The 20,392-nt window shown below is 31.9% G+C and overlaps 1 protein-coding gene across 1 annotated transcript in view; it reads right to left on the reverse strand.

Annotated features, from left to right (window-relative positions):
- The window catches only part of LOC127723966 (nucleolar pre-ribosomal-associated protein 1-like), a 73,903-nt gene extending 53,532 nt beyond the window's left edge, over window positions 1–20,371 (reverse strand). The window contains exons 1-11 of the mRNA XM_052230676.1: window positions 20,175–20,371; window positions 18,244–18,383; window positions 14,169–14,456; window positions 12,787–12,883; window positions 11,719–11,801; window positions 10,623–10,772; window positions 9,187–9,317; window positions 6,853–7,048; window positions 5,507–5,644; window positions 4,358–4,531; window positions 3,684–3,780 (exon numbers count right to left, since the gene is read on the reverse strand). Coding sequence (XP_052086636.1) covers window positions 3,684–3,780; window positions 4,358–4,531; window positions 5,507–5,644; window positions 6,853–7,048; window positions 9,187–9,317; window positions 10,623–10,772; window positions 11,719–11,801; window positions 12,787–12,883; window positions 14,169–14,456; window positions 18,244–18,383; window positions 20,175–20,313 — 1,633 coding nt within the window. The 5' untranslated portion in view covers window positions 20,314–20,371. The remainder of the gene's footprint in view (window positions 1–3,683; window positions 3,781–4,357; window positions 4,532–5,506; window positions 5,645–6,852; window positions 7,049–9,186; window positions 9,318–10,622; window positions 10,773–11,718; window positions 11,802–12,786; window positions 12,884–14,168; window positions 14,457–18,243; window positions 18,384–20,174) is intronic.
- Window positions 20,372–20,392: the final 21 nt, after the last annotated feature.

Raw genomic sequence — 20,392 nt, forward strand, 5'->3', positions numbered from 1 at the left:
GAAGAAAATTGTAGATAACTGACTTTTCTCTGAAACTTGGACTTATTTGTATATTCTCAAACACCCTTTTGGTAGATGGAATGATACGAGTCTTTGTTTTACTTTCTTTGTATCAATATTCTTAGAAAGGATATGAAAATAAACTCAGCGTTTGTACATGTTGGTTGTTTAGAACAGTTTGTTTAAATATATTAAAATTTCACTCTAAAATTAGACTTGAATTTTTATATTTAAATAAGTATCTAACATAGAAAGTTGTTAATCTGGTGCACTGAAAATGTTCCATCAGAAATGAGATTTAACAAAGTTATTTAGACTGAAGAACTTGTCACTTTTTATGCTGATCATATGGAGAAAAAAGAGTGATATTATAAATTCTAACACAGCATCAATTGTGAAACAATAGTTCTTTCCTACAGACATTTTATTTTTCAAGATGTGAGGCTTGCCGATCAATTTACATATTTAAGATTTCACTGTTAAGAGTGGAAAAATAACTTATTGACAGAGATTCTGTATGGAAATGTTTCTCTTGATATTTTTAAATACATTTATGTTACCAACTACATTGTATCTTTGTTTTTCTACTATGATCTGCAAAGAGATGGGTTCTTTATGTGTGACCTCAATGATTGTCAAGCATGATTATTGGTAGCCTTTATTCCTGATGTAACAATGGAAAATTCTGAGAAAAGCAAGAACTTTTAAGCAGATCCAGGTCTTTTATAAAGAGAGGGTGGATTATTCCTAATTTCCATATACAGAAAAAACATATTTCATTTCATGCCAAATAATTACATACAAGAGGGGTTTATCAGCCATTTGTCAGCAGAACTTGTGTTACAATAGAATTTAACTTTGCATTACATTAAAATACAATATGGAAAAAAAGAAAATGTAGACAATACATGCCCCCCTCCTCTTTGAAAATTTGCTTGATCCACCCCCGAGATAAGAAACTATATAAGATGTACAAGTTCCGTTGCTCGCTCTTAATCAAGAGAAAAAATCTGAACATCCAAAAAGCCAGAAAGGGATTTAAAAACATTATAATCAACACAAAGAAAACTGAACAAAAAGCTGTATTGCAATCTGATATCATACAGTTCTCATAATTCCTATTGCATGTATTACTTCAAGTTTTGATTTTTTTCCCTTATATTTGAATTCATAAGTCCTACAAACAACTGTTGAGTCTTTTAATTAAATTATTGATTGAATAATGAATGATTAGCTAAGCTGGTCTGTAAATAAAGTCTGAAAATGCTTTGTTTAAATAAAAGAGTGTTATTATGTCATAAAATATACTGAATCAACTTCAAATTTAATCCAAATTCATATTTAACTGCTCTAAAATGCATAGTCAATTGAACTACAAAACAAAAACCTGAGACTACTATAACAATTAACATAGAGATTGGTCACTTCCCATGTTATAGTAGTCTCAGACAAAAACAAAGCTGACTTAAATACATGTACAGTATGTTCAGAAATTTTTTGAAGAATGGACAACAATGAGATATTTATTTTTCTGATATCAGAAAAAATCTCATAGTATCAAATCAGAATGAGAGTTCTTTTTATTGAGATAATCAATTTAATCGCATTATTTACTTTAATAAAAACCTCATGATAATATCTGAATTTACAGTCATGACTTGTCAACCTCTACACTTAAAAATTTAAGGTTCCTAGGCCTAAATGTGGTTGAAATACAGACAATTTTGGTAACTTTTACAAAAAAATCTCTTTTTTATGACATACCTTACAATTTCAGAATAAGCTGCATTAAGTTATATATGTATCACATATAAGAATGCTAGTTTGTATTTTAATATCATGATCATCATGAGTATTGCAATAAGTTGTTATTATTCAATTAATTAAAAAAAACATCAATTATTTTTGAATTGATAGATCTGGAACTAGTACATACATTTGTTTTTTTAAACATCTATATACTATTCATTAGGGAACTTATTCAAATATATTTTGTACAAGACAGTCATGGCAGTTCACAATTACAGTGGTCATTATAAACATAATGACACAATTTATACAACCAAATCTTATTGTTGATATATGTAAACTGAAATCATTGCAGAATTTTTCTTTCAAATGATTTAATGTTTGTTAGTCACTTACTTTAAATACTTAACCTGTACTAAAATAAAGAGATGTGGTATGATTGCCAATGAGATAACAGTATAGAAACTATCCACCAGAGTCCAAATGTCTGTTAGCAGTTAAATTATAAGTCACTTTACAGACATCAACAATGAATACATTTCATTGTTATCAGGCAGATGAGGAAAAAGAGTAATGATAGCTTTTTAGCTTACTACATGTACAAGAGAATATAAGAAATATAATAATATAAATAAGGAAATAATACTGACAAAAAAGACAGGACTTAGCCACTGGACTATATGTAAAGTGTTCCCTTACTAATCCTTAAAGGAGCTGCTGTATACTTAGAAAAAAGGTTGTTGAGGACTTGGCCACATCAATCAGCATTTTTAGACACTACATTATGATCGATTGCAATCTGCCCTATTTGCTCCAACCTCTAATGAGTATTAAAATTAATACCTAGGGTGGGAATTAAACCCATGTATGTTCATTTACTCTATTGTTCTCTATGTACATACATGTACATGTATATGAAATATATCAAATGCAAAAAAAATGCTGGAATGTAAATATGGTAATTTACATCATGTACATTATTACAGCCTCTTTTTTTAAGGACCTAGTAAAGGAGGTCCATGGACCTAGCTAGACCTATTTCTTAGGCAAGGTGTATTATATAACTCTTGAAAGTAGTTAAATGCAATTGTAAAATTAATTTTATCTGCTGTTAAACAATAATAACACGATAACAGCGTGCAATTTAGGTAAACAAACATCAATAATCTACCACGTGTTTGTCTGCTGACAGTGCTGTGCTTGAATATTCAAAACGACCCATCGGGTTTATTTACACGAATGTTTGCTAAAGCAGACAGTTAAACATGTCTGTTTACCTAGTAAGTTCTATAAAAAATGCATTTGCTGTTATGATTTGTGTATGCATGGAAATATAATGAACATAACATTGATTATTTACCGTAAATATTGAATACACATCATTCCTGAGCTATACACACAAAACACATGGCACTGTTGTAACGATGGCTGGTAACGTATAGCCACTTTATAACAGTAAATCCCATTGGATAAGCGACCCTACACAGTACATAATATGCAAATTAATGATTGGATACGAATTTGTGTCAGCTCTCAAATCGATGGAAAAATGTAAACAATGGAATCAGCCATTTTGACATAGGAAACAAACTAATTTTGAATCTTGGATTAAAGGACATTGCGCACATTGCCAGCGTATCATGCATAACCAGTCATGTGCAAATATATCTTTTAATTAGTTTTATACACTTACTTTTCTATGTTTTAGTTAATTTAATGTTTTAATTTACTACAGAACGGAACATCGTTCTCAAAGACGCCGTAGAAAAAATTATAGGTGGCGCTGTTTGTGGGCGTAAACATTTTACATACGGGTACTTTTTTTGTCGACAAATTGACCTCTATCTGTCAGATTCAGGCGTTTGCCGTTCAACTGAATAATTTATTTCTTCCAAAATGTCTTTGCTATTAGGAATTGTACATCCACTACAAACCTAATGCAGCATCATCTTCTAACTTTGGTTCTTTGCCTTTCATTTGTGTGACAAGTTTATCCCAACATTGGAACAATGATGGCACATCTGGTATAGCCTAAATATTATCAAAATACTATTAAAATTTAAAACTGTTTTTATGAATTATATCATTCCAGGACATATATGAAACAGTGGTTCACTGTATTTACAGAAAGTAAAATATTAGGGCATTATTTCATATAAGTACCACATGTTGCTACAAGTTAAAATAAGAACAATTTTGCCCATTGTGTTAATTTTCATGCATGACTAGTCACAATAGATATACAGAAGTGTAAAAAATCCCACATGTATGAGAAATTTTCCAAAGAAAGTCAAAAACTGTATAACCTTCATCTGGTAAATTGTGTGGTGGCTGAAATATGCTAAAACAAACTTGAACTATCTTTCATCAAATCAGGCATGTCTAAATGAACACAGATAAATTGTACTGAATTCACTGTGGTTTATCCAAATGGCACAATTTTAATGTTGGTTAAAAGCTTAATAAAGCTTATGTTATGTTTTTGTTTGTATACTATGCTGACTCAAAATAAAGCTTATTTATATTTTTTAGACAATTTGTGTTCAAAATTGTTATCCTTATTTCTGTAATTTGTGTGAATTTGTTTTTGATCTGAAAATTTTCATACCTTAGAAATTTCCTTTCTCATTCCCTCAATCACATTTAGCCAATCTTCCTGACTGTACAAAGACATTAAGGTTGATCCTTCAGGACCAGACAGAAGTTTGAGTAAGGCTGTAGACCTCTGTAGAACTATCTTAAGAAAATCCAGAACAACGTGTCTGACTACTAAATCTTTATGCTGAAGAAGAAAAAAAAATATATACTGTACTAGAATTGCAACAAAATACGGCAGATTAGTGACCTATAAAAATCAAATATACCAAAAATTTAATCAGAAGAAGTATATTAAACAGTTTCATGCATTTAAAATTTCATTCAATATGTGAAAAGGTATGAATATAAGGAGAGTGATAATAAAAAACCTGGATAAATGTGGCAGGTACCCATTGGATCCCCTTTATCACCTGTGTAGTAAAATTTTTTTAATTTTTTAATGTTTTTAATTTTTTTCACTTTAAATATTCATGGAGGTTTATGATACACAAAAGTTGGGTTATATGCAGGGTCATAAAATAGTAGTTTTTCTTGTGTATTATTTATTTTTGTTCCATGTAACTAAATGTTCTACCAAATAATCAAGCCATTTTCCTATCTGAGAATAATAATGGAATTTTAAGTTCCTCATTATGAATTCTTTCTGTATAATCACTCTGAAGTTTCCCTGATATTGTCAGAATAATACTAAATTTTAATGAATTTTCTTTTACTTTCCATTTTTGTGGTTTCCCATTTAATGAAATTGATACATTTTCTTTTGTTCAGGATTACAAAGATCAAAACTTAAATATTAAATTTGCAATTCAAATTGTTTTTTTTTAATTAAAAGTTGTACATTTTTTTCTGGTGAACTCTACATAAAAATGATCAATTTCTAACATAAAGTATTTTTTTGCAACATTTTCAGCTATCGTCTTTATTGTAGAACATTACATCTAAACAATCAGAGTTTGTATTTAGTACAACACAGTTAAGTTTGCTTGAATTGCTTCTTAATAGGTGAACCATCAATTCAAATTTACATTTTTTACACTCTATTAAAAGGGAGAAAAAAGATGCAGATAGAACATACAGAATCAAATTTATTCACCAAAAGAGTTCTTTTTTAACCTGTTGTCAACATTTATTGAGGTAGACACAGTCTTTTATCTATTACCTTTAATCCTTGAATAACCGTGTGAAATATCTGTGATGGCGGGAGTAGTGTTGTTAACAGTACTGTGACCATCTTTCTTACAGGCATTACCTCCCTTATCTTTGTCAAACCAAAATTCTCAGGCTGGTAACTGTAAATCTGTTAACATAATAATAATAGTTTAGGTAAAACTAATGTGATTAGAATAAAAAGTTGATCAGAATGAAAGTAATAAAATCTAAAAATAAAATAATCTAAAAATCTTGAAATGTATATGAAATTGTATAAAGAGTATAGAATATGGTTTGACTCCTCCTTAAAACAAATAGTTATGTTTCATCTTCTAAATTAAATTATTGAACAGCATCCACAGAAAAATGATTTCATCTTTTATTTTTGTGTCATTGAACATTATTTGTTAGTGAAACTTGTATTCTGATTTGTACAATGTTCAGTCTAGACATGTTTCTGATTTGTTCAAAAGTTCCTTCTAGACAGGTTTCTGATTTATACAATTGTTCTGTCTAGATCGGTTTCTGATTTGTACAAGATTCAGTCTAGACAGGTTTCTGATTTGTACAATTTTTCTGTCTGCACAGATTTCTGATTTGTACAATGTTCAGTCTAGATCGGTTTCTGACTTGTACAATGTTCAGTCTAGATCAGTTTCTGATTTGTACAATGTTCAGTCTAGATCGGTTTCTGATTTGTACAAGGTTCAGTCAAGACAGGTTTCTGATTTGTACAAATATTCCTTCTAGACAGATTTCTGATTTATACAATTGTTTGGTCTAGACAGATTTCTGATTTGTACAATGTTCAGTCTAGATCGGTTTCTGACTTGTACAATGTTCAGTCTTGATCGGTTTCTGACTTGTACAATGTTCAGTCTAGATCGGTTTCTGATTTGTACAAGGTTCAGTCTACATCGGTTTCTGATTTTTACAATGTTCAGTCTAGACAGGTTTCTGATTTGTACAAATATTCCTTCTAGACAGATTTCTGATTTATACAATTGTTCTGTCTAGATCGGTTTCTGACTTTTACAATGTTCAGTCTAGATCGGTTTCTGATTTGTACAGGGTTCAGTCTAAACAGGTTTCTGATTTGTAAAAGGTTCAGTCTAGATAGGTTTCTGATTTGTAAAAGATTCATTCTAATCAGGATTCTGATTTTCACAGGGTTTGGTATAAACAGGTTTCTGATTTGGACAGGGACAAGTCTAAAAATGTTTCACTGCATTTCTACTAGACTTCTCTGAACAAAAGCAATTTCTGTGTTGATAAGTGTCTACAATAATATATCAATACAGTACTTAGAGCACAGGAATATGGTTTATTATCAAAAAGGATACAAATCTATCATACCTTCATAAGAAAGTCCATTGTTGTAATCCACTTTTTTGAAAGTCTAGGTGTAACAGAACTGTGTAATGAAGGAAGATAATATTGTAACTGATCAGGGCAAGCCACCAGTGAGTCTACAACCAATTCTTGTATTAATGGAGTTTCTATCACTTTTGTCAGTGATGTTAAAAAGGCTGTTATAACATGATTCTGGCTTCTGAAAGAAAAAAAGCATTAAACTAACTTAAGATAAACAGATGTATTCCTGATGCTTTATTCATGTATGCCATTTTTTTGTATATTCATATGTCCTATAAAACATATCTTCCAAAAGCTTTCTCTAGTGTTACATTCAGTTGAAATATTAGGATTTAGATAATTACTTCAAATTTTTTACTATGTATTTTACAATTACTTTTCATAGTTCATGTAGTTTAAGGGGGAACAGATTTTAACCCTTACCATGCTGAGCCCGTCATATGACGGGATGACCCAAACCACCGTTATTTGGCTCCAATGGCTCTCCATACTTTTAGAGGTCAACTTTATGATTTTATGATACTTATTTCGAAATTGATGCATGTTCCCTCAACCTGAGGCTATCTATTGTCATGTTTCTCATGTTTAAGTTGCATTTTGAGCTCAAATACGAACTTGGAAAATTGAAATCGGATAAAACTGGTTTTTCTGGAGGGGTGGGCTTCCCTTCTGTGTCTTACACAGGAAGTTCAGAGGCCTAAAACTTTCAAAAATAGTGTAAACCCGCAGGCATATATCTACTGATCATAATTATTATCGAAACACGCAGAGGAAACGACTACTTCCGGTTTCAGGTCCAGTTGAAGTCCAAAATCGGATAAAAATCGTGAAATTCCGTATTTTTTGTCCAAATGACCTTCTTTAGACTGGTGTTCCCAGATTAGTTTCACTCCAACCTAAGAACTGTTGGGGTTAATGTGTTTACTGGGGTCCACTGTACATGCAGACTACAGCTGGATACCTATATCAGCATCCCTCGGTCTTTGGGGTCAAGAAAAAGGACGAAAAATCGTCAAAAATGACGCTTTTTGCACCTGATGACTAACTTTGCATATTTTTGCAAATAAACGAAAATTAGACTTTTTCTGAAAACAATTCAGCATGGTAAGTGTTAAGGCCATTGGTGGTAGAAATCGATTTTTTTCCAGTTTCAGGGTAGTACAATTAAAACATACATGAGACCTAGGGAAGGCACTTTGAAATTTAAACTATGGGTGGATGTCAAGTACAGTGAAAATGAAACAGAAATTTATTATTTGCCTCTATAGGTTGTCATTCTATTTTGAAAGTGCCTTCCCTGGGTGTCATGTTTGTTTAAATAGAACAGCCCTAAATCAATTATACAGGCAGACATTTAATTATGTTCCTTATGTTTTATCATCAAATTTTACATTTTTACTACTTTTCTAGAATGATGTTTAGACCTGTAAGATGAGAGATATTAAGTTGGATAGTTCAAGATATAAGACCACTGACTTCAATGTAGTGTTGTCAATGGTTAATCGGTTAACCAGTTAACTGTCGAAAGGACAAAATATCAAATATCAAAAATGCCAACCAGACCTTTTTTTTCAACTTTAATAGATTTGATATAAATGCCCATTCAAAAATGGTAAAACGCAAATTATGTGAATGGAATTAATGTATAATATTACTGTGTGGTACAAGTAGCAAGCTTAATGAACTCAAATTGAAACACCCCACAGCACAATTTTTCTGGGACTCCAGAGAAAATGAAACAATCACCGGTTATAGACATTGTTAATCCAATGATATTAAGACGATTTTCATCTTCTCAATCTGAAGCTTAGTTATCACAAATGCCATAGTAGATATGATAGTATTGGATTATCAAAAATAAAACTTTATCAGGACTGCTCAAAGCCAAGCCTTATAATGTCAAACCATAAACTTCAATTCATCTTATTATAAAACCGTGCATTTGTAGTAGAGCACTGAAGAGCTTTAAAGCATCAATTTAAACTATCGGTTATCCGGTTAATCGGTCAAAAGATTGTCTGAGTAACCGGTTAGTAAAAACTGTTCAATTTGACAACACTACTTTTTCAAGGCATATTAAACAAGTATTTATAACTTTAACTGCTCATAATAAAAGGTTTACTTGATTAAAATATTATCAAGAATGCACAAACTAAACTGTCTAGTCTACCTTTCTGATTATGAATGAATTTACTTTGACAGTCTTAAAGATAAAGCTTTTACTACAAGTATCACATAAACTTCAAATTGCAGGATTAGCAGGGATATTTCACTCCAGTATAATACAGAATGATATTCAAACTGCTGTTATCTTACTTCTGAGATGTTCCGAAAGATTTATCAAAGAAAATAATTCCATATTTATACGAAGTACAAAGTTCTATCAGTACTTGGTGAACCATCTCAGATGCCATCTGCTTTTCTTCTAAATTATCAGTCTCCTCTACCTGAAAAACATGCATGGAGATGTAATAATTTACAGTGTAGCAAGGATTTGAATAGAAAATGACCAAATGATGCATACTGATTGATGGGTTTAGTTGTAAGACAATTTTGAAATGGGAAACAAATTTTCTGAATCTCTTAAAACCTTTTTAAATACAAGAATATGTGTCCATAAAACCTGTTGAGTTAACTGCTAAATCTGGGCCAAAACCCTAATTTGTCATATTTGTTAAATGTTCACATCATAATAAACTTGTGTACTAAGTTTCTAGTTGATGTGACCTCAACTTCATGGTCAACTACCTTAATAAAAAATTTAACCTGATATAGGACTGACCAACAGGCTGACACATAAACTGGAAAACATCATGCTCCCAATCATCATAGGCAAGACAAAAAAATATAAATGATGAAATAGTCTCTTACTCAAGATCTGATACTAATTTTCTAAACATTTTCGAGATTTTCATTTTTAGAAATATACTGGTCAAGGACCAGTAACCGACAGTTACCAGTTACTGTCGCTTTGCATTTTATGCAATAACGGACTCACTGTGAAAATCGACATACTGCTATTATCTTCATAAAAATACTGTTATTTTATTTTCTAAAACTTGGTTTTGTTTGATCGAATTGAGGCTTTGAAATCTTGATTATTTTTTCTTATACCGTGTCATGGGAAGATACCCGTGCGTGGACATGTTGTCATCACTTTATGACACCCTTGATTTTAGAAAACTGATCATTTTCAGATAAAGTAATAGCAAAGCTTTCTTTGGACATAAAATTTCTTTTAAGGGAATAAAAAAGATTTAGTAATTCTATAATCAATTTCTATAATCCCCTTCAATGCAGTGTAACTTGTTGATTTCAGGTGACATAAATCCAAGATCAGTTCAGCTTGAGCAAGAGTCCAAGAGATTTTGAATTAATGGACAGAATGACGATATTGTTGGTTCATTTGACAAATCTCTTTTTCTGTTTACCTCAAAACAGCAAAATATGACAATAATTTTTGGATTAATAGGAAATTTCTATTTCCTAGGAAATAGATTCATAAGTGACGGTTACAGGGGCTCGTACCCATAAAATTTCAAGCAAAAATCGGCACACTATACTAATAACCCACTTTTCATTGTATTTAAGAGGAGTTAAAGTCTGAGTCTATGGTCCTAGACCTATTTTTCGGTAATCCTTTTTGTGTTAAAAGAATATTTCCAAAAATTTTTCCTGTTAAAAGTTATTTATGAGAAAAAAGGTGAATTTCTAATGGTACTGGACCATTACATTTTTAGATATATCCTTACCTCCATAGTATCATCTTGCTTATCATGCTTGCCATATTTCCTCCATTCTTGTATACCTTTCCAGTGATACAGATTTCCTAAATGTTTCATATTTTCTTCAGTGAATATTCTCACTTTCTGTGTCTTACTAATCACTGGATTTTGTATCACCTGTAATATAGCCAAATACATGTAAACAAATGAAGCACTATTATCAACATATAGATTCCATCCTTCATTCAGTTCAATATAATATTTCCTAGAACAAGAACAAATATTTAAATGTAAGGCTTGCTGAGCAGTAGGGTGAACAAATTTCACATGCCAGATATAGGGCCTCGGTGGCCGAGTGGTTTAAGTAGTTACTACTGTAATCACTAGCCAGTCAACACTGAGGTTGTGAGTTCGAACCCCCTCATGCGGGTGCACTCGACTTCAAACTTAATTGACTAGGATTGTCAGTTTTCCTATCGAAGGTCGTGGTTTTCTCCAGGCACTCCAGCTTCCTCAACCAATAAAAACTGGCCGTCAAGAAATAGCCAAAAAGCGGTGCTTAAAAGTGGCATTAAAACACCAAAAATCAAATCAAATCACATGCCAGATAAGACATAATATTGAATCAAATACTGTCTTCCCGAGGTCTGCAAACAATGAGTTCTAAACATCATCAGGCATGGTCACATCTAACTCATGCCACTTAATGGCAATGAACTGAATTTTACAGATGTCCTATGTACATAACCTTTTGACTGTAATATTTGAAATCCAAGACATGGACTTTCCATTAGTACTCCTGAGAGTAATTTCTAAAGCATGACCTTTCACATTTTGAAGTGAACCTTTGATTTATAAATCCAAAAAGACCTGGAGATTACACCACTGATATCCATTTCGAATCCCTGAATTGAAAAAGATGACTGAGTTGACAGTAAAAATTAATTGGATTACTCATTTAGAACTATATACTACATTTTTTCTCCAAGTACATGTAAGCATCTGTTTCTGAAATGTGACTTTTAAAAACTTTTTTGTTAATGCTTCAAGAAATATTTTGGACCTATCTTCTTTAACAAGTAGTTTAAGATAGTGTATACTAAATTTGTTATTACATCTTTACCTTCTCCAGTAATGTATTAAGAACAAGCTGTACTGTTTCTATGTTGTCATAACACAAACCACTAAACAAGCCTCCAGAAAAATCTAAAATGCAGAAATTGCTGATTGTCAATTTTATATATATACAAATACATAGTCTTAAACTATCTTATATATCAAACTTTAATTGACAAATTCATCGCTTCACACATGTTCAAATTGTACCTAAGGGAATAAAAAAATGATATATTTTCCCCCCAGCTGGTGACAAAATATTGCTGATGTAATTGTTTGTGACCCCAACATCCATATCCAGTACATTATTCAAAGTGTTTGTGAGCACTGAAGGGTACAGATTGATTTTATTTTGCAATTTTGTGAATTTAAAATGAAACATTGAAGTGTATTTAGATAGGCAAATTATAAATTTGAGTTGAAGCTTTCTTCCTTTGTTCAAGATTGTCATTTGCAGTAGAGTCTATTTTTATAGCAAGATTCATACACCATGAATGACTTATGTAATTTTCAATATAGAAAATGTTTTCTTGACAAGTATGGTAATTCAAATGCACATCACATTGTAATTTGAATATCTAAGTATAGCATATCATCAATAAATTGCATGACATTGACTGGATAGGATCTAAAGAATGATACTTCACTGCACTATTTTGTTTGAATTATCAAAGGTAGTGATAAACCTTGGAAGATTTAGAATTCAAGTCAGTACCATAGGGTTTTGTTCCATTTATTTTTGCGAAACCTATCCAGTCACAATTTTTGCAATTACAAAAAAAAATAGAACAACATTCTAACTTTATAGTATTTCTAATAACCTTGTACATTTTACACATGTACATGACAGGTGTCACTATATATATTGGAGAAAAAGCTACTTTATACCTCTCCAGAGCACCAGATTTCATCACTGGTTTTCTGTCACCTTTATTATTTTCAATTTTTTATTTTTGTGTGTTAATTTCTGTTACCATGGTGGTTTCTGTCCTTCAGTTTATTGCCCCCTCCCACAATCAGCCCCTGTTGGTATTTTCTTATATTTTTTCATTATACAGATAACTTTAATATCTACCTTTCAAATCCATGAGCTGTCTTATAATGCTATCACTTCCTGACAACATAAAACCCAGAACAAAATGAATCATACAAGTCCGTACATCTTGGGGATCCTGAAAAAATAAAACTTAAAGATATTAAATATATCTAATATGACCAGACAACTAGTACAATGATTTTTAAATTTCTGGAAAATCTGCTACATGGTTTTGGTACATCTATCATGTCATCTTCATATCATGTCTATCTTATATTTATGCATATCAAGTTTACTCGGTCTTATCGTGTTGTTAGGCTACTGCCTCATTGACATATAATTATACCGACATCTCATTGTATTCATTAAATTAATAAAGACTGTATGTATAAAAGTCAAAGTCTCACAGAACAACACAAATGTGGTAAAATGTACAGCCATTGGAAGATATCAGGTCATTGTCATTACTCAGAAATCTGTTGTTGATTTAAGTTCTTGCTATCATTAGTATATGAATTTGAGTCTTAAACAGTCATTTTGATCTTGAGATCAGCTGAAAAGTCTGAACAATAAATTATTAAGTCATGTTGAGTCTTTCAGTCATTTTTCAGACTAAGACACTGCAGTAAATTCAGTACTTTTCATAAAATCACTTGCAGTCAATTCAGTACTATTCAGCAGCTTTTTGGAAATTAATATGTTGTTGATGTGTAAAGGTAAAAGTACTGATCATGAACACCTGAAATTGACTGATAGACTGAACATGACTTAATAGTCTTTTTATCTGTTAAGCTGTTAAGATAAAAATGACCAATTCAAATTGCTTAACTAGTGTATTGTACATTAACAATCTATGAATATATAATCCTATATATAGTAACAAAATAGGATTAGGAACTTAAAATTAAACATGCATTGTCTTTTCATGCCTTTACTTTATATATAACCTGTGCTAAACATGCTAAATAACTCTTGTTATTCATGTTATTAAAGCTTGCCATAAGATTTTATTTATTTTGTTCTAAATATATTTCTAACTGTCTTTTCATAATGTTATCCAAAAGAATGCAATAACATGTTAGCTTCAGTACTAAAATAAAGAATTTAGAATTTGCCCCTCTATATGGTGGTAAATGTAGTAACTAAATACACAGTCATTTTAGTGGCATGCCAGTGTAAATATAGAAACAGGTGACCATTTTACACTTTAAGTAAGCCACTATACATGTATATCACAACCATGACAACAATTTACATTGATTATTCCACTGTGCCATTTATATCCTGCCACTACAAATCACCATGGCCTGTCACCATGACAACTAGTGAAAATGTTTAAAATGCCATGATACTAAAATTCTAAATCCAGTATGTTAGTACTGAAGTTAAACCTTAATACTGCCGACATAATTAAAACTGACCTTTCTATCTCTTCTGGAATACAACAATTGTATGTTAGGATTACTGAAGTCAATCTGTGTAAGGATGGCTCTGGCTGAAGTCTCTCCTAGCATGGTCATAGCTGACAACAGTTTTAATGTTGTTTTGATTTGACTGGCCTTGTTCCTCTGTGACAAACTGGAGTATAAAGAACCAGTATGGGATCCCCATATCTTCTTTACAATTGTATGTCCAACAGTCTGATACTTTGACAAATCGTCAACCAAACGAATCAAAATGCATTCTAAAACTTCAAATATTAACTGTAGCTGTAAAACAAAATACAAATTCCATTATTACAATTTTGTAAACTATTATATAGGCATAATTATCATGCAACTTTTATTGCTGACTATATATATACAGTATGGGTTTTGTTCACTGCTGAACAGTGACCCAAGTTGCTTAGGAAACACTTAAAAATATTTTGGTTTGCCAAAACCCTACCCAAAGGTAGAGACAGTGGGAAGGTACGTAGGCATTTTTTTTTTCGGCAATGAGAAATTTAATTGTCTGATAAAACTTTTTCACATCAGGACAAAAAAAGATTTTGAGTAGGCAGCTATTTTCTGGGTAGGTAGGGTTAGGGCAAACAAACATATTCTTTTGTATGGCCTTTAATACATCTACGTCATTTGGACTCATGTGGATAGCTGTCTCATTGGCAATCATGCCACATCTCCTTATTATTATATATGGATCAAATTAGATATTAAGAAGGGATATATCATCCACATCACATGATTTCTCAGGACGAGCCTTGATTTTTTTATGCCATCTAAGAATTATGAAGTAATATTAAAAACCAGGACCTGATCTACATTATGCTGGTAATTGAATAAATATATTTAATGGGGGATATAGATGTACATTTTTGAAAAATATGTTGCAGTGACTCTTCATTGTTTCTTACCAAACTTGAAACAAAGTTAACACAAAGTAGCCATAATTGAACTACACTTGAAATTAATTGGCTGTAAGGCCAAACAAATATATAGTTGTTTCCTGTCTTCCTATCTACCCTCAATTCTTTTTCCGCCTTATATTTGGACAATGTTTTAATAATGAAATTAATGTAAATTTAAAATATAGATGAACAGGAGAATGTTAGACAAAGACCTAAATGCACATTACTTCATACAAAATCATTTTAGAAATGTGTTTCATGAAATGGTTTCCACATCTTTAAACTACAAATGGAAAAGGGGATAATGAAAACTATTGCAAAAATCTTTCGATCAGTTTAATTATGATACTGTTGTCAAGTCATTAAAGATGGCATGTTTTGGAATTAATGTTGATTTCACTCATATGATATGGTCTTTGCATCGAAAATAAACACATTTATTCTTAAACCAGTTGTTGGCATTTTACAGTCAGGGGGTTTTGTTCTTCTCATATAATTAATGATGGCATGATACAGGAGAAATTGTGGCTGATTTTGATATGATGAAGACATAATCTTTTGATCAATTTAAGAGGTCTGGAGCTGACATGTCAGTAACTGCTAGTATTACTTTGTTCTTCATTTACATTTTGCATAGTTTCTTCTGTTACCAATTATAACATCGGACTCATTCTTTTCAACTGAGTTTATTGTCCGTATTGCTGTATGTTTGTTTATTCCACATTGGCTAGAGGTATAGGGGGAGGGTTGAGATTTCACAAAACATGTTTAACCCGCTGCATTTTGCGCCTGTTCCAAGTCCGGAACCTCTAGCCTTTGTTAGTCTTGTGTGTTTTTTCAATTTTGGTTCATTTGTATGTTTCCGAGTTTAGTGTGGTGTCCATTTTGCTGAACTAGAATACATTATTGTTTAGGGGCCAGGTGAAGCCCGCCTCCTGGGTGTGGGATTCTCTCGCTGCATTGAAGACCCATTGGTGGGTTTGGGCTGTTTTTTTGCTGTTTGGTCAGGTTGTTGTCTCTTTGACACATTCCCCGTTTCCATTTTCTATTCTATCATAAAGAATCTAAAGTATAGGTGTACCTCTGATGGTTTTCTATCATAAAGAATCTAAAGTATAGGTGTACCTCTGATGGTATTCTATCATAAAGAATCTAAAGTATAGGTGTACCTCTGATGGTATTCTATCATAAAGAATCCAAAGTATAGGTGTACCTCTGATGGTATTCTATCATAAAGAATCTAAAGTATAGGTGTACCTCTGATGGTATTCTATCATAAAGAATCTAAAGTATAGGTGTACCTCTGATGGTATTCTATCATAAAGAATCTAAAGTATAGGTGTACCTCTGATGGTATTCTATCATAAAGAATCTAAAGTATAGGTGTACCTCTGATGGTATTCTACCATAAAGAATCTAAAGTATAGGTGTACCTCTGATGGTATTCTACCATAAAGAATCTAAAGTATAGGTGTACCTCTGATGGTATTCTACCATAAAGAATCTAAAGTATAGGTGTACCTCTGATGGTATTCTACCATAAAGAATCTAAAGTATAGGTGTACCTCTGATGGTATTCTACCATAAAGAATCTTAAGCATAGGTGTACCTCTGATGGTATTCTACCATAAAGAATCTAAAGCATAGGTGTACCTCTGATGGTATTCTATCATAAAGAATCTAAAGCATAGGTGTACCTCTGATGGTATTCTATCATAAAGAATCTAAAGTATAGGTGTACCTCTGATGGTTTTCTATCATAAAGAATCTAAAGTATAGGTGTACCTCTGATGGTTTTCTATCATAAAGAATCTAAAGTATAGGTGTACCTCTGATGGTTTTCTATCATAAAGAATCTACAGTATAGGTGTACCTCTGATGGTTTTCTATCATAAAGAATCTACAGTATAGGTGTACCTCTGATGGTTTTCTATCATAAAGAATCTAAAGTATAGGTGTACCTCTGATGGTTTTCTATCATAAAGAATCTAAAGTATAGGTGTACCTCTGATGGTTTTCTATCATAAAGAATCTAAAGTATAGGTGTACCTCTGATGGTATTCTACCATAAAGAATCTAAAGTATAGGTGTACCTCTGATGGTATTCTATCATAAAGAATCTAAAGTATAGGTGTACCTCTGATGGTTTTCTATCATAAAGAATCTAAAGTATAGGTGTACCTCTGATGGTATTCTACCATAAAGAATCTAAAGTATAGGTGTACCTCTGATGGTATTCTACCATAAAGAATCTAAAGTATAGGTGTACCTCTGATGGTATTCTATCATAAAGAATCTAAAGTATAGGTGTACCTCTGATGGTATTCTATCATAAAGAATCTAAAGTATAGGTGTACCTCTGATGGTATTCTATCATAAAGAATCTAAAGTATAGGTGTACCTCTGATGGTATTCTATCATAAAGAATCTAAAGTATAGGTGTACCTCTGATGGTATTCTACCATAAAGAATCTAAAGTATAGGTGTACCTCTGATGGTATTCTATCATAAAGAATCTAAAGTATAGGTGTACCTCTGATGGTATTCTATCATAAAGAATCTAAAGTATAGGTGTACCTCTGATGGTTTTCTATCATAAAGAATCTAAAGTATAGGTGTACCTCTGATGGTATTCTATCATAAAGAATCTAAAGTATAGGTGTACCTCTGATGGTATTCTATCATAAAGAATCTAAAGTATAGGTGTACCTCTGATGGTATTCTATCATAAAGAATCTAAAGTATAGGTGTACCTCTGATGGTATTCTATCATAAAGAATCTAAAGTATAGGTGTACCTCTGATGGTTTTCTATCATAAAGAATCTAAAGTATAGGTGTACCTCTGATGGTATTCTACCATAAAGAATCTAAAGTATAGGTGTACCTCTGATGGTATTCTATCATAAAGAATCTAAAGTATAGGTGTACCTCTGATGGTATTCTATCATAAAGAATCTAAAGTATAGGTGTACCTCTGATGGTATTCTACCATAAAGAATCTAAAGCATAGGTGTACCTCTGATGGTATTCTATCATAAAGAATCTAAAGTATAGGTGTACCTCTGATGGTTTTCTATCATAAAGAATCTAAAGTATAGGTGTACCTCTGATGGTATTCTACCATAAAGAATCTAAAGTATAGGTGTACCTCTGATGGTTTTCTTTTTCCTCCTTCTAACAGTTGTAGTATTTCTGTACATTCTTCTGATGATCTACAGTATCCTGCTACAATGTCATAACCTTCTCCATCTAAGAACTTGTCTGCAGCATCATGAAATTTGTCTAAAGCTACAAAACCATATAAAATGAAATATTCAAAGGTAGAATTGTTTATAACACTGCTGTTTAAATAGAACACAGTGGCGGATCCAGAATTTTTCATAAGTGGGACCCACTGACTGCCTAAGAGGGGGCCTGCTCCAGTCATGCTTCAGTGATTCCCTATATAATCAACCAAATTTTTCCCCAAAAAGGGGGGGCCCGGGCCCCCTGAAAAACCCTCTAAATCTGACTCTGAAACAGATTTTTTTTTTCTCACCAAATTGGTGCCCATTAAGGAGGGCAAATATATTGTAACACATAAACAATAACATTTTAAACATTTGCAGATCAATAATTATGCAATGCAATCTAGACATGAGACATGTATAAATAAAAAAAACACCACACAAACACAAAAATTACAACAACATATGAGCTGCGTCAGCAAGAAAACAATGACCTCATTGGCCTCAATAAATCTAGAAATGCTGAACTTTCATAATTTTAGACTGTTAAAACTTTATTTGAGCATATGTTAAAACCAAATCTAGTAATCCATCAAATCTTAGATTATTACTACAGACTACACGAAATTTGTCGGACCGTCGGACAAATCTGGTGAATAACGGATCGGTCTGTTAAAATTTTGTTGAATTCCACTCCGTATGTCCGGTGTTGTTTTTTTCATGGATTTTTCTAGCATTCTAGCAAAATTCCCAAACGATCTCAAAATTCATTTTCATCTTTATTATTCATGACAGCGATGTTTATTTTGTTCAACCGCTAGCTTTATGTCGAAAAATCGCCAACAAGTAATGTATAAATCCGGGAAAAAACATATCTGACTGACAAAAACAATGGCTGCCATCAATCGGAAATGTAGACAATACCAGGTCAGATTCAGGGAACGGATAAGGCTAATTCCGGGTTTGCCGATCAAATACAATAAATAAATAAAAAAAATCCAAGCAGGTCACAAAATACAGCTACATGTATGAAATATAAACACTAGAATTGAAAACCAAAAGATATATGAAAAAGAAAGAAGAAACAGGAAATATTTTATACAGAAACTCTAAATTATTTTTAGTTCACAAATAATTTTCATGTCAAAATCCAATAAAATGTGACATTACTTTTCTCTATCACTGAAATGCATTCAAGCAATTGTGCACAACTTTCATCAAAATATACACTCTTGTCACATGATTTTGTTTTTGTGCATTTTGGAGAGGAGTAGGTCACAACAAGTCATAAGTTTGTTGTATTTTGTCGGATAATATACAATTAGATGTAAAAAAAAAATGGTCTGGTAAAATTTCATTCGGTCTGGTAAAGCTAGGTTGTTTACCAGACCGAATGTCCTGTGAAAATAAAATTCATTCGTGTAGTCTGTTACTAACTCATGTAACTGATGTGCATGAATAAAGAATAACATACATTTTTTGTAATTAATATATATCTTACAGCAGTAGCTAATACATGTACATCTGTTATAGCGAAATAGGAATAAAGGAGTGTTACCAAGTCACCTAAGTGGGCTATAACAATTTAATAACACATTTCATTTGAAATGTCCTAAATATGACATAAAATTTACCATGTTTACAGGTCAAAACATTTTATTTTGAATGTTATGGGAAATCAATTAAAGCAGCCATTTAAAAAAAAAACCTGCTCTTTACATAGAAAGTATCCCTTTCAGGAATTTAGTCAACACAACTAGGACTAATACATGAAGTTACATGATATATTACTACCTATTCCTCTGCCCTCTGTTTATCAACACATATATCAGTGTATATTTTTTGATCTTACCTAAGAATGTGGTGATGGGATCTTTTAATTCAACTTTGAAATGAACTTCTGTGTATTCATCCTTTTCTGTCTTCTTCTTTTTTGGGGATTTAATTACAGCCGAATCTGATTTTCTCTTATTTTGAGTTTTATCCTTCATGCTCACATGTGATTTTCATTTCCTCCGTTCTAATGACCTCTAGAGTCTTCAGTCGTTTTTAAGTTCCGAATAATTTGTG

This window comes from Mytilus californianus, unplaced genomic scaffold, assembly GCF_021869535.1.
Source record: "Mytilus californianus isolate M0D057914Y unplaced genomic scaffold, xbMytCali1.0.p SCAF_14, whole genome shotgun sequence".
In the NCBI taxonomy this organism is placed as follows: domain Eukaryota; kingdom Metazoa; phylum Mollusca; class Bivalvia; order Mytilida; family Mytilidae; genus Mytilus; species Mytilus californianus.